General features: G+C 44.6%; 1 protein-coding gene across 1 annotated transcript in view; it reads right to left on the reverse strand.

Moving 5' to 3' along the window:
* Positions 1 to 15,605, reverse strand: part of LOC135549193 (uncharacterized) — a 39,407-nt gene extending 23,802 nt beyond the window's left edge. The window contains exons 1-2 of the mRNA XM_064979231.1: positions 14,852 to 15,605; positions 5,750 to 5,848 (exon numbers count right to left, since the gene is read on the reverse strand). Of these exons, the coding sequence (XP_064835303.1) occupies positions 5,750 to 5,848; positions 14,852 to 15,190 (438 nt within the window). The 5' untranslated portion in view covers positions 15,191 to 15,605. The remainder of the gene's footprint in view (positions 1 to 5,749; positions 5,849 to 14,851) is intronic.
* Positions 15,606 to 15,868: the final 263 nt, after the last annotated feature.

Consider the following 15,868-nt stretch of genomic DNA (forward strand, 5'->3'; position numbering starts at 1 on the left):
TGCCTCAGTGTTGCTTGCCTCGAAGCGAGCATAGAAGTTATTTAGCTTGTCTGGTAGGCTCGTGTCATTGGACAGCTCCCGACTGTGCTTCCCTTTGTAGTCTGTAATAGTTTGCAAGTCCTGCCACATCCGACAAGCGTCGGAGCTGTTGTAGTACGATTCAATCTTAGCCCTGTATTGACGCTTTGCCTGTTTGATGGTTTGTCGGAGGGCATAGCGTGATTTCTTATAAGCTTTCGGGTTAGAGTCCCACACCTTGAAAGCGGCAGCTCTACCCTTTAGCTCAGTGCGAATGTTGCCTGTAATTCATGGCTGCTGGTTGGGGTATGTACGTACAGTCACTGTGGGGACGACGTCCTCGGTGCACTTATTGATAAAGCCAGTGACTGATGTGGTGTACTCCTCAATGCCATCGGAAGAATCCCGGAACATGTTCCAGCCTGTGATAGCAAAACAGTCCTGTAGTTTAGCATCTGCTTCATGTGACCACTTATAGACCGAGTCACTGGTGCTTCCTACTTTCATTTTTGCTTGTAAGCAGGAATCAGGAGGATAGAGTTGTGGTCAGATTTACCCAATGGAGGGTGAGGAAGGGCTTTGTACTCGTATCTGTGTGTGGAGAACAGGTGATCTAGAATTTTTTCCCTCTGGTTGTACATTTATGTTGATGGAAATTTGGTATAACTGATTTAAGTTTCCCTGCATTAAAGTCTCCGGCCACTAGGAGCGCCACTCCAGGGCGAGTGGTTTCCTGTTTGCTTAATTCCTTATACAGCTGACTGAGTGCGGTCTTAGTACCAGCATCTGTCTGTGGTGGTAAATTAACAGCCACGAAATGTATAGATGGAAACTCTCTTAGCAAATAGTGTGGTCTGCAGTTTATCATAAGATACCTTCCTTCAGGCGAGAGCAAAATCTAGAGACTTCCCTAGATTTTGTGCACCAGCTGTTGTTTACAAATATGCACAGACCCCCTCGTCTTACCGGAGTGTGCTGTTCTATCTAGCCGGTGCAGCGTGTATCCCGCTAGCTGAATATCCATGTCATCATTCAGCCACGATTCCATGAAACATAAGATGTTACAGTTTTTGATGTCCCGTTGGTAGGATATTCGTGAACGTACCTCAACTGTTCATCTCGTGAAAATCTCCCTTGTATCTGGTTTTTATCACATACAATTTGATCCGCATAAATACCCCTTCGAACAAATCAATCTTGTTATAGAATCTGAGGCAGTGTTCCCGTTTAACCATCAATCCATCTGCAATCTAATATGTACAGGCAATGCATTACCATGGCAACACCTGGAAGTGTGTCAGGTCCTTTTAGACTTCAGTGTCTTATCTAAAACGGCCCTGTGTGTCCATGTGAACACTGATGTAGGTCAAGTGTGTGAACCAGGGCCTAGGGCATCTGTAATAATAGATCCATGGTATTGTCAACCTGCCTGTGTAGTGGGAGGAAGGAGTGTCAGCTTTCTGCCCTTGTGACACTCACAGGAATGAAGAATTTGAGGGGACAAGGTAAACAGGACACGGATAAATGCAAATAAAAAATATTTATATGAAAAATATATTATGAGGCCAGTTTTGTCCTACACACACACACACACACACACACACACACACACACACACACACACACACACACACACACACACACACACACACACACACACACAAACAGTTCTCAAGCGATCAACTGAAATTAGAGGTAAGAATTACAGCCCCCCTCTAGGTTATAGTCCCATCTTCATCATCAAGGGCAGCAGAGGGACAATAAAATGCCACGCCCAGTCATTCTCATGGCTGGGCTGGCTGCAGATGAATGGCAGTTAGTCTAGCGTGGGAACACACGCCAGAGACTGAAAGAAGCTGTCTAGATCCCAATGACAATTACACTGGCTGCTGCCAATATGCAAAACCCAAGTTTGACGTAGAAACATTCTTCAGGCAATATCAGCATGCAACTACAAAGGCTGCTTAGCTAAGTGATTTGATGTTATACCTCAGGCAGGTTGCCTAAAGACAAATAGTGATAACATTTGAAGGCATTCCAGATTGTGTTTTTATAAAAGAGTAGACTACATGTTTGTACCTGACAAGACATGTTTAATAACTATCTGCCAGGTATTCAGATCCAACTCTTCTGTTAGCAAAAACAGAAACAGATCTATCGAACCAGATAACTAACTACTGAAATGCTCCATCTAACTCAGCAAAAAATTACTAATTTGTTTAATATGTTTTTGCGCATTCGCGCATTCGAAACTGAAAGCGCAAACCACTGCTTTTAACCAGGGCAAGGTGACCGGAAACATGACCGGATACAAACAGTGTAGCTATTCCCTCCGCAAGGCAATCAAACAAGCTAAGCCTTAGTATAGAGACAAAGTAGAGTCGCAATTCAACGGCTCAGGCACAAGAGGTATGTGGCAGGGTCTACAGTCAATCACGGATTACAAAAAGAAAACCAGCCCTGTCGCGGACCAGGATGTATTGCTCCCAGACAGACTAAATAACTTCTTCACTCGCTTTGAGGACAATACAGTGCCACTGACACGGTCCGCTACCAAAACCTGCGGATTTTCCTTCACTGCAGCCGACGTGAGTAAAACATTTAAACGTGTTAACCCTCGCAAGGCTGCAGGCCCAGACGTTATCCCCAGCCGCGTCCTCAGAGCATGCGCAGGCCAGCTGGCTGGTGTGTTTACAGATATATTCAATCAATCCTTATCCCAGTCTGCTGTTCCCACATGCTTCAAGAGGGCCACCATTGTTCCTGCTCCCAAGAAAGCTAAGGTAACTGAGCTAAACGACTACCGCACCGTAGCACTCACTTCCGTCATCATGAAGTGCTTTGAGAGACTAGTCAAGGACCATATCACCTCTACCCTACCTGGCACCCTAGACCCACTCCAATTTGCTTACCGCCCAAATATGTCCACAGACAACGCAATTGCAACCACACTGCACACCGCCCTTACCCACCTGGACAAGAGGAAAACCTATGTGAGAATACTGTTCATTGACTACAGCTCAGCATTTAACACCATAGTACCCTCCAAACTCGTCATCAAGCTGGGTCTCGACTCCGCTCTGTGCAACTGGGTAGTGGACTTCCTGATGGGTTGCCCCCATGTGGTGAGGGTAGGTAACAACATCTCCACCCCGCTGATCCTCAACACTGGGGCCCCACAAGGGTGCGTTCTGAGCCCTCTCCTGTTCACCCACGACTCCAACTCAATCATCAAGTTTGCGGACGACACTACAGTGGTAGGCTTGATTACTAACAACGACGAGATGGCCTACAGGGAGGAGGTGAGGGCCCTCGGAGTGTGGTGTCAGGAAAATAACCTCACACTCAACGTCAACAAAACAAAGGAGATGATTGTGGACTTCAGGAAACACAAATCCACATCGACGGGACAGTAGTGGAGAGGGTTGTAAGTTTTAAGTTCCTCGCCGTACACATCATGGACAAACTTAATTGGTCCACGCACACAGACAGCGTTGTGAAGAAGGCGCAGCAGCACCTCTTCAACCTCAGGAGGCTGAAGAAATTTGGCTTGTCACCAAAAGCACTCACAAACTTCTACAGATGCACAATCGAGAGCATCCTGTCGGGCTGTATCACCGTCTGGTACGGCAACTGCTCCGCCCACAACCGTAAGGCTCTCCAGAGGGTAGTGAGGTCTGCACAACGCATCACCGGGGGCAAACTACCTGCCCTCCAGGACACCTACACCACCCGATGTCACATGAAGGCCATAAAGATCATCAAGGACAACAACCACCCGAGCCACTGCCTGTTCACCCCGCTATCATCCAGAAGGCGAGGTCAGTACAGGTGCATCAAAGCAGGGACCAAGAGACTGAAAAACAGCTTCTATCTCAAGGCCATCAGACTGTTAAATAGCCACCACTAACATTGAGTGGCTGCTGCCAACATACTGACCCAACTCCAGCCACTTTAATAATGGAAATTGATGTAAAAAATGTATCAATAGCCACTTTAAACTATGGCACTTTTATGTTTACAGTGGGGCAAAAAAGTATTTAGTCAGCCACCAATTGTTCTCCCACTTAAAAAGATGAGAGAGGCCTGTAATTTTCATCATAGGTACACTTCAACTATGACAGACAAAATGAGAAATAAAATCCAGAAAATCACATTGTAGGATTTTTAATGAATGTACAGAGGCCAGCAACCATCACTCCTGTTCCAATGGCACATTGTGTTAGCTAATCCAAGTTTATAATTTTAAAAGGCTAATTGATCATTAGAAAACCCTTTTGCAATTATGTTAGCACAGCTGAAAACTGTTGTTCTGATTAAAGAAGCAATAAAACTGGCCTTCTTTAGACTAGTTGAGTATCTGGAGCATCAGCACTTGTGAGTTCGGTTAAAGGCTCAAAATGGCTAGAAACAAAGAACTTTCTTCTGAAAGTCATCAGTCTACTCTTGTTCTGAGAAATGAAGGCTATTCCATGCAAGAAATTGCCAAGAGACTGAAAATCTTGTACAACGCGGTGTACTACTCCCTTCACAGAACAGAGCAAACTGGCTCTAATCACAATAGAAAGAGGAGTGGGAGGCCCCACTGCACAACTGAGCAAGAGGACAAGTACATTAGTGTCTAGTTTGAGAAACAGACACCTCACACAAGTCCTCAACTGGCAGCTTCATTAAATAGTACCCACAAAACACCCGTCTCAACGTCAACAGTGAAAAGGCGACTCCGGGATGTTGGCCTTCTAGGCAGTGGCTAAAAAGACATCCCCGGTTAGACCAAACCTACACACATGCACATTTTCATGACATTTCAGGACTTTTTGGGAAGTAAAAATGTTTGACCATACTATTTTCCCTAACACTAAACCTAACCCTATCCCTAACATAACCCTAACCCCAAAACCCATAAACCTAACCCATAAGCTTAAAATAGCACTTGAACAAATTCAGGACATGAAAAAAGTCCTGGCTTTTAAAAAAAAGTTTTTGTTATCCGATATTCAGGTGAATTGTTAGGACATTGGGGTCCTGAAAAGGTAGGAAGACAAGTACACACACACTTTGACTTGACCCAAGTATGCTGTGATGATTATTTAACAACAACAATACTGAACAGCAATGAAAGGCAGTCAATGTTTCCAACAACAAGCTAACATCAACAACTATAATCATCATGACATCTCTGGCCCAATCAAAGAGAGCTGTTGCCTTCCGACCACAATAAAGGCTGCTGGATAACAGGGTGGTGTGAGGCACCCTAACCTCGCCCAAAGCTTAGCGTTGCATATGACCAGGGACAGCGCAGGTGAACAAAGTTCAACAATATACTGTACTATATGTTATTTTACTCTATACTCTATAATTTATGTTATACCCCTGATGTTACCTCAAGCAGGTTGTATTAAGAGAGATTAACATAAAACCAAATTAATGTTGAAGGCTAGGTTTTAGCATAGGGTCTGGTCTGTGGGTGTGTCTCAGAGGAAGCCTTAGTATAAATCTAATCATATGGATCTGAAATGTGCTCCAAGCCACCACTAGGTTAGATAGGCCAAGCTTAAGTGCAATATAAAATAGCTGTAATTACAATATGTAAGTGTGTTTGTTCATGTGTAATTAGATTCTTGCATGTGCACTACATAACTGTGCATGTACGCAGGTGTATGTATGTGTGTCTGTGTGAGATAGTGATACGCAAGTAAATGCCATGTACAGGTGTGAAAGTCTCTCTCACCCCCTCCTCTTCCTCCTCCTCCTCTTCAACACTAGGCTCAGGGCTCTTGATGGAGCTAGACATCTGACTGAATACAGAAGGGGTTTTCCCATTGACGTTCTGAAGGAGGCAAAACAAAAACAGGCAAAATGTCATTACAGTAAATATATTTACATAGCACTAAAGGTAGTACTTACTATGTAATAAGTGGTGTGTCCAGAGGGTGCCCAGGTCACCTCTGAATATAGTGATACATTTGACAAATGCGCACACTGACAGGAAGACTCATCAATCTCACCGGAGAAAGCATCAGAGTGAGCAAAACAGCACCCTCTGACTTAGCTTTGACCAATAAACTTTCATTTGATTCGAATGTGTAGCACATGTTTCTGATGCCATCTGGCCAAAAAAAGAGTATGACATGTCATGTGATCTGTAGCCCATGTAGCTGATGCTAAGACAGAGGACCACTGTTTCCCTCGCTCGGATGCTTTCTCTGGTTAAATAGTTGCAGCCTCTTGCGAATTGAAGGAAAATTATGAATGGAAATTATGAAACACGGGTAGACAAGAATGAGAAATAATTTTATACGTTTGTTTATTTTTTAATTTGATAGGCTGAATGTCATTACACGTATTGTGTTTGTAATAGATGTCCCGTTCCATTCAAATGGTGGGTGCACAATGCACTGTACACATGCTGGACTTATTTTGGAGTAGACAAATGTGCGCAAGTAACCTACTTAACCTACTTTTTGAAGTGATTCGTTTGACAATCAGATGAAAACATCCTGACTGTTTGTGTTCCTGACTGTAATGGTTTTCCTCCTCTTGGATCGGACCAATATGCAGCGTGGAAAGTGTTTGTCATTTTATTAAACTGAACTGAAGAATAACCGAAACAGTTCCATCTGGTAACTAAAACAAAGACAGAAAACAACTACCCACAAATCATAGTGGGAAAAGAGGCTGCCTAAGTATGCTTCTCAATCAGAGACAACAATAAACAGCTGCCTCTAATTGGGAACCATACCAGGCCAAACACAGAAATGCAAAAACATAGAACAACACCTAGAATGCCCACCCCAATTCACGCCCTGAACAAACTAAAATAGAGACATAAAAAAGGAACTAAGGTCAGGACGTGACACTGACACATTAAAAGCTAATACAGTTAAATGACATGCCTTTACTATAAAGCCCATAAAAAATTCCCATGCACACAAACATACAGTGGTTCCTCAATTAAAAGTTTCAAGCTTATGCTGCTGTAACAGTATAATTTTAGACCGTCAACTCGCCCATACCCAGGCGCGAACCAGGGACCCTCTGCACACATCTACAACAGTGACCCACGAAGCATCGTTACCCATCGCTCGACAAAAGCCGCAGCCCTTGCAGAGCAAGGGGAACTACTACTTCAAGGTGTCAGAGCAAGTGACGTCACCGATTGAAACGCTATTTAGCGCGCACCGCTAACTAAGCTAGACGTTTCACATCCGTTACACTCATCCCCCTTTTGACCTCCTCCTTTTCCGCAGCAACCAGTGATCCGAGTCAACAGCATCAATGTAACAGTATAACTTTAGACCGTCCCCTCGCCCATACCCGGGCGCGAACCAGGGACCCTCTGCACACATCAACAACAGTCACCCACGAAGCATCGTTACCCATTGCTACACAAAAGCCGCGGCCCTTGCAGAGCAATATGTCAATAATGTCAATATGCCTTGTCCATTGCTGTTCTGGTTAGTGTTTATTGGCTTATTTCACTGTAGAGCCTCTAGCCCTGCTCATTTTACCTTATCCAACCTTTCAGTTCCACTACCCACACATGCGATGGCATCACCAGGTTTCAATGATGTTTCTAGAGACAATATCTCTCTCATCACTCAATACCTAGGTTTGCCACCACTGTATTCACATCCTACCATACCTTTGTCTTTACATTATACCTTGAAGCTATTTTATCGCCCCCAGAAACCTCCTTTTACTCTCTGTTCCGGACGTTCTAAACGTCCAATTCTCATAGCTTTTAGCCCTTATCCTACTCCTCCTCTGTTCCTCTGGTGATATAGAGGTGAATCCAGGCCCTGCAGTGCCTAGCTCCACTCCTGTTCCCGAGGCGCTCTCTTTTGATGACTTCTGTAACCGTAATAGCCTTGGTTTCATGCATGTTGACATTAGAAGCCTCCTCCCTAAGCTAGTTTTATTCACTGCTTTAGCACACTCTGCCAACCCGGATGTTCTAGCCATGTCTGAATCCTGGCTTAGGAAGACCACCAAAAATTCTGAAATCTCCATTCCGAACTACATTTTCAGACAAAATAGAACGGCCAAAGGGGGCGGTGTTGCAATCTACTGCAGAGATAGCATGCAGATTTCTGTCCTACTATCCAGATCTGTACCCAAACAATTTGAACTTCTACTTTTAAAAATCCACCTCTCTAAAAACAAGTCTCTCACTGTTGCCACCTGCTATAGACCACCCTCTGCCCCCAGCTGTGCTCTGGCCCCCATATGTGAACTGATTGCCCCCCATCTATCTTCAGAGCTCGTGCTGCTAGGCGACCTAAACTGGAACATGCTTAACACCCCAGCCATCCTACAATCTAAACTTGATGCCCTCAATCCCACACAAATTATCAATGAACCTACCAGGTACCACCCCAAAGCCGTAAACACGGGCAGCCTCATAGATATCATCCTAACCAACTTGCCCTCTAAATACACCTCTGCTGTTTTCAACCAAGATCTCAGCGATCACTGCCTCATTGCCTGCATCCGTAATGGGTCAGCGGTTAAACAACCTACACTCATCACTGTCAAACGCTCCCTGAAACACTTCAGCAAGCAGTCCTTTCTAATCGACTTGGCCAGGGTATCCTGGAAGGACATTGACCTCAATCCGTCAGTAGAGGATGCCTGGTTATTTTTTTAAATGCCTTCCTCGCCATCTTAAATAAGCATGCCCCATTCAAGAAATGTAGAACCAGGAACAGGTATAGCCCCTGGTTCTCTCCAGACCTGACTGCCCTTAACCAACACAAAAACATCCTATGGCGTTCTGCATTAGCATCAAACAGCCCCCGTGATATGCAACTTTTCAGGGAAGCTAGAAACCAATACACACAGGCAGTTAGAAAAGCCAAGGCTGGCTTTTTCAAACAGAAATTTGCTTCCTGCAAAACAAACTCCAAAAAGTCCTGTTACACTGTAAAGTCCTTGGAGAATAAGAACACCTCCTCCCAGCTGCCCACTGCACTGAGGATAGGAAACACTGTCACTACCGATAAATCCACTATAATTGAGAATTTCAATAAGCATTTTTCTACGGCTGGCCAAGCTTTCCACCTGGCTACCCCTACCCCAGTCAACAGCACTGCACCCCCCACAGCAACTCGCCCAAGCCTTCCCCATTTCTCCTTTTCCCAAATCCAGTCAGCTGATGTTCTGAAAGAGCTGCAAAATCTGGACCCCTAAAAATCAACCCGGGCTAGACAATCTGGACCCTTTCTTTCAAAAAATTATCTGCCGAAATTGTTGCAACCCCTATTACTAGCTTGTTCAACCTCTCTTTCATGTCGTCTGAGATTCCCAAAGATTGGAAAGCAGCTGCGGTCATCCCCCTCTTCAAAGGGGGGACACTCTTGACCCAAACTGCTACAGACCTACAGTATATCTATCCTACCCTGCCTTTCTAAGGTCTTCTAAAGCCAAGTCAACAAACAGATTACCGACCATTTCGAATCCCACCATACCTTCTCCGCTATGCAATCTGGTTTCAGACGAGCTTCAATGCCTTACAACACTCCTTCTGTGGCCTCTAATTGCTCTTAAATACCTGCCTGCACCTGCCCGCCTGTCCAACATCACTACTCTGGATGGTTCTGTCTTAGAATATGTGGACGACTACAAATACCTAGGTGTCTGGTTAGACTGTAAACTCTTCTTCCAGACTCACATCAAACATCTCCAATCCAAAGTCAAATCTAGAATTGGCTTCCTATTTTGCAACAAAACCTCCTTCACTCATGCTGCCAAACATACCCTTGTAAAACTGACCATCCTACTTTGGCGACGTCATTTACAAATAGCCTCAAATACCCTACTCAATAAATTGGATGCAGTCTATCACAGTGCCATCCGTTTTGTCCCCAAAGCCCCATATACTACCCACCACTGCGACCTGTAAGCTCTCGTTGGCTGGCCCTCGCTTCATACTCGTCGCCAAACCCACTGGCTCCAGGTCATCTACAAGACCCTGCTAGGTAAAGTCCCCCCTTATCTCACCTCGCTGGTCACCATAGCAGCACCCACCTGTAGCACGCGCTCCAGCAGGTATATCTCTCTGGTCACCCCCAAAACCAAATCTTACTTTGGCCGCCTCGCCTTCCAGTTCTCTGCTGCCAATGACTGGAACGAACTGCAAAAATCTTTGAAACTGGAAACACTTATCCCCCTCACTAGCTTTAAGCACCAGCTGTCAGAGCAGCTCACAGATTACTGCACCTGTACATAGCCCATCTATAATTTAGCCCAAACAACTACCTCTCCCCCTACTGTATTTATTTATTTTGCTCCTTTGCATCCCCATTATTTCTATCTCTACTTTGCACATTCTTCCACTGCAAATATACCATTCCAGTGTTTTTTTTTTTTTTTTTTTTTTTTACTTGCTATATTGTATTTACTTCGCCACCATGGCCTTTTTTTGCCTTTACCTCCCTTATCTCACCTCATTTGCTCACATTGTATATAGACTCATTTTTCTACTGTATTATTGACTGTATGTTTGTTTTACTCCATGTGTAACTCTGTGTTGTTGTTCGTGTAGAACTGCTGTGCTTTATCTTGGCCAGGTCGCAATTGTAAATGAGAACTTGTTCTCAACTTACCTACCTGGTTAAATAAAGGTGAAATAAATAAATAAAACTTTTTATGAATTAAAAACAACTATTGAAAACCTTTTGCTCCTGAATGTCATGTTTAAGACTGCCGGGATTCAAAATCTTGCAATATTCAAATAATATTTAGTGCAATTGTACATAATGGAGTATATGGAAAATGAACATAAAAGAAAGAATAAAGAAAATTAATATGCAGGTGAGTTAAAAAGAGGGACTTTACATCAAATCTCCTTATAGTGTGGATATTCATTTATTAATTGCAACATGTACAACACCATTTCCCCACATGTTTTATTTAAATCAAAATAAACTAGACTTTTAAGTATCACTTTTTTATGTCAGCAATTTGACATGGTTCTTAGCTAGTAACCCCCTACCACCCTATTCTTTCACAATAGCTGACCTTATGTTATCCGCAGTTTTGAGTTGCTCTGTCCAACTCCGTGGTGGATAACACCCACTCTTCGTTCATGTAATGGGCTGTAAGGCACAAGTATCCTGTCAAGTGTAATTGGGCCATTGTATTTACCCAAGTTCGGAACCACCCGCCTGCTGATTTTTTTGCCCAATGCAGGACTAGTGCGAGAGAGAGCCTCGGACAGAAATATTCACAACCCCATTCATTTACAAAAGGATAGTTTAATAGCTTGGTGAGGTGTGAAAAATCCCAAAATGTGTGCCAGTTTAGACTACCCATAGACGCTGCGGTCAGTCAGAGTTGATTCCTATCAGCACTATGCTTCTGTTCCTGCTTCTGTTGCCTATTTATGTGTTTGTTTAATATCATACTGCAACCGCAAAATGTGGGATAAAGCAATTTCACAAATCTGTCTGTTTTTAAATGTTGCTATGCTGTAATAAAGCATTAGAACAGACTCTGGTATTACTTTATTTAGTGTTGTTTACACTGTTCCAAACGGGCAGAAAAATTATATAGTAATATAACAGGTTCCTGTTTGTCATGTAACAGTATCTCTTGTGCTTTTGACAATGACGAAATACCCTTTTCTGCAACTCTACGCCTTCACATCCCTCCCTCCCTTTCCTCACCCTTGTGCGCACGAACCAACCACGTAGCGAATCCCGTTTAAAAAATAGAGATACCCCGAATGACACGGTATGATTCGCACTTTAGATTGCACTTCCAAGTTAATTTACTGCTGCATGCTAATAGCCTTATTTCAATTCCTGACCATGAATGAAAAAACAGTAACAATACTTTTGGAATTGATTTATGATGTATTTGAACAGGGAAATGTACCAAACCTATGCTGAGTCTTTTAATTCGTTGAACCAACATAATTATATTGAAAAAAATCCACTTTGCATCGATGAAGGTTCAAAATGACTTGGCCACCCTAAACTGGGTGTGCCCCACCTTGGCCACACCATTCAAAACGTTTTGGACATGCTACTGTTATTAGTTACATGTTACACATTCAATCTTAAAGAAGAAAAAACACTTGAATTTCTGTAAAACTTCAGAAGATGAACATCAGAAGATGTTCAAAGAGAAACACAGCTGCAGATAGAGTGATGACAGGGCTGTTGATTCAGAGGGGCGTAAGAAGTTGCTGTAATGTGTGTTTGTGTTATAGACTGTATGTGTCACGCCCTGGCCTTAGTTATCTTTGTTTTCTTTATTATTTTGGTTAGGGCAGGGTATGACATGGGTGATGTATGGTTTTTGTCTCATCTAGGGTTTTGTACTGTCTAGGGTTTTTTGTAGATTTATGTAGTTGTGTTCATTCTAGGTGTTTATATAAGTCTATGGTTGCCTAGATTGGTTCTCAATCAGAGGCAGGTGTTTATCGTTGTCTCTGATTGGGAACCATATTTAGGCAGCCATGTTCTTTGGGTATTTTGTGGGTGATTGTTTCCTGTGTCAGTGCCACACGGGACTGTTTCGTTGCCAGTTCACTTTATTATTTTGTATACGTGTTCATGTTCAGTTTTTTCTTATTGAAAACCATGGACACCGACCACGCTGCATATTGGTCCGATCCTTGTTTCACCTCTTCAGAGGAAGAGGAGGAAATCTGCCGTGACAGAATCACCCACCAAAACAGGACCAAGCAGCTTGGTGACAGTCAGCGGAAGGTGGAGCAGCGCAATCAAGACTATTGGACTTGGGAGGAGATACTGGATGGAGATGGACACTGGACGCAGCCGGGGGAATATCGCTGCCCCAAGGCAGAGCTGGAGGCAGCCAAAGCGGAGAGGTGATGGTTTGAAGAGGCAGCACGGAAGCAGGGCTGGAAGCCCGAGTGTCAGCCCCATGTTATGTTGTGGAGCGCACGGTGTCCCCAGTGCGGGTGCATAGCCCGGTGCGGTACCTACCAGCTCCTCGTATCGGCCGGGCTAGAGTGGGCATCGAGCCAGGTGCCATGAAGCCGGCTCTACGCATCTGGTCTCAAGTGCGTCTCCTTGGGCCGGCGTACATGGCACCAGCCTTACGCATGATGTCTCCGGTTCGCCTACACAGCCCAGTGCGGGCTATTCCACCTCGCCGCACTGGCAGGGCGACCGGGAGCATTAAACCAGGTAAGGTTGGGCAGGCTCGGTGCTCAAGAGCTCCAGTGCGCCTGCACGGTCCGGTCTATCCAGTGCCACCTCCACGCACCAGCCTTCCGGTGGCAGCCCCCCGCACAAGGCTTCCTGTGCATGTCCAGAGCCCAGTACTCCCTGTTCCTCCTCCCCGCAATCGCCCTGAGGTTCGTGTCCTCTGCCCAGTACCACCAGCGCCGGCACCACGCACCAGGCCTACAGTGCGCCTCGCCTGTCCAGAGCCGCTAGAGTCTCCCGCCTGTCCAGAGCCGCTAGAGTCTCCCGCCTGTCCAGAGCCGCTAGAGTCTCCCGCCTGTCCAGAGCCGCTAGAGTCTCCCAGGATCCGCCAGTAAGCCAGGATCCGCCAGAGCCGCCAGTCAGCCAGGGTCCGCCAGAGCCGCCAGTCAGCCAGGATCCGCCCCTCAGTCCGGAGCTGCCCCTCAGTCCAGTGGGGCCATCTAGTAGGGTTGACAATCCTAGGTTGGCGGCGAGTGTCGCGTTCCTAGGATGCCACAAAAGCGGACTATGGTGGAGTGGGGTCCACGTCCCGCGCCAGAGCCGCCACCGTGGACAGACGCCCACCCAGACCCTCCCTTATGGGTTTAGGTGTGCGGCCGGGAGTCCGCACCTTTGGGGGGGTACTGTCACGCCCTGGCCTTATCTTTGTTTTCTTTATTATTTTGGTTAGGCCAGGGTGTGACATGGGTGATGTATGGTTTGGTTATGGTTGCCTAGATTGGTTCTCAGAGGCAGGTGTTTATCGTTGTCTCTGATTGGGAACCATATTTAGGCAGCCATGTTCTTTGAGTATTTTGTGGGTGATTGTTTCCTGTGTCAGTGTTTGTGCCACACGGGACTGTTTCGTTGCGAGTTCACTTTATTATTTTGTATATGTGTTCATGTTCAGTTTTTTTTAATTAAAAACCATGGACACCGACCACGCTGCATATTGGTCCGATTCTTGTTTCACCTCTTCAGAGAAAGAGGAGGAAATCTGCTGTAACAGTATGTTTGTTTGTGTAACTCTGTGTTGTCGCACTGCTTTGCTTTATCTTGACCAGGTCCCAGTTGTAAATGAGAACTTGTTCTCAACTGGCCTACCTGATTAAATAAAAAAATGTAAACATTTTTATAAAAAGTTGCTTTATTATAAGGTGTGGCAGCTGGTTTGAACTTGACTAGGATTGGCTCGCTCCATAACATAAGTACCCTGTGGGACCCAAGACAAGACAAGCATTCAGTAAATGATGCTTCATTCATATTTTTCATTTTCTCTGGTGTAGGGTTATACTGGAGCAAATGGTTGCTCCATTACTACCAAATCACTATCACAAAAAAGCATGTGGCTTTTCCTGTACATGATTCTCAAATTAATAATGAATGGTTAGGGACAATTACAAAGTGGGCAGATTATGATAGACCTGTCATGTGGACCTGCACTGACATGCTGTTCTCTTTACTTGCTCATAGATGGTGGATTCTCCGATGGTCCCTATGTGATCATAAGTAGCCTAATAGATGATGCCTAATAGATGAACAGTTCTCTACATACTTATTAAGATACATTTTAGAATATTATTGAATGTTAAATTGTTATACTCTTACAGGCACTAAGCCTATTTCTTCACAAAATAAATATTCATCATAGTGTATTGTAATAAACTCACCTCTACAATTTGTTCTCGGTAGATGTCTGATTCTTCCAAACTATTTACACGGACCCTCTGGATATTCTGCAAATATACAGGTGACACCATCTGCTGCATAACCTGGGGGGGCTGGTTGACCAGCACATACTGCATCTGCTGCTGCTGACTCGCCTGCTGAACTGGCATTAGGTAGCGCACGGTATCGTAGCCATTACCGATGCCATACTGTACCGGAGCAGACGAAACACTCATAGTTCTGTAACCGTCGATGTATTGGCCCGGCGATAGAACTGTGGAGGCTGGGTCCGACGACACGCTGACGGTCCTGTATAACGTGGAGGTATTCTGAATAGACATCTTGCTGCGAGTGCGAAGAATAAATTCCACCCAGGTTGAAACTTTGGCTAGATAATGAGTGCGCGCGTGCGAACGTCTAACACTAAAATATTGTAGCAGAGTAAACTAACTAGGTCCAGTCTCTGAAATACTGAACTTTGAGAACTGTGAAGGTGTTTTGTGTTGTACTACTACGCAACGAAAGCATTGGGGGCGGAGATCTATGCAAATGTCCTCCTGTCATACCTTGTTGTTCTCAAATCACAGGGAATGTCGCCTACCTGAAATCTAGGCAAATGTACGTTCAGTTCGCCTCAACGTTTACTACGTTTCATGACGGTTTGTAGGCCTACCTAACGTCGTTTTCCCAAAACGGTGTACACCATTCTTCAACATCCTTGAATACATTCTCCCCCGTTTGGTAGGTGTGCTGAGGGGTCACCAGCTAAAATTACAAACTCGTGCAGCACACCATATGGTAAGCTAAATAACTGCCTTCTGGGCCACCATAATCACGTTTTTCCAACTGGTCGTTCAGTAGTTTTCGTTGAATTAACGATGCACACCGTTGTTGTTTCTGAAAGCAACCCAAGCCACTTAGATACACTATAAAATGAATTGGTCAACTGTATAATAGTACTCTAACATTAATTCGTACACATACTAGTATTGACCAACACAATAAATAGGTCACTGTAT

This window comes from Oncorhynchus masou, chromosome 12 (genome assembly GCF_036934945.1).
Source record: "Oncorhynchus masou masou isolate Uvic2021 chromosome 12, UVic_Omas_1.1, whole genome shotgun sequence".
Taxonomy (NCBI): domain Eukaryota; kingdom Metazoa; phylum Chordata; class Actinopteri; order Salmoniformes; family Salmonidae; genus Oncorhynchus; species Oncorhynchus masou.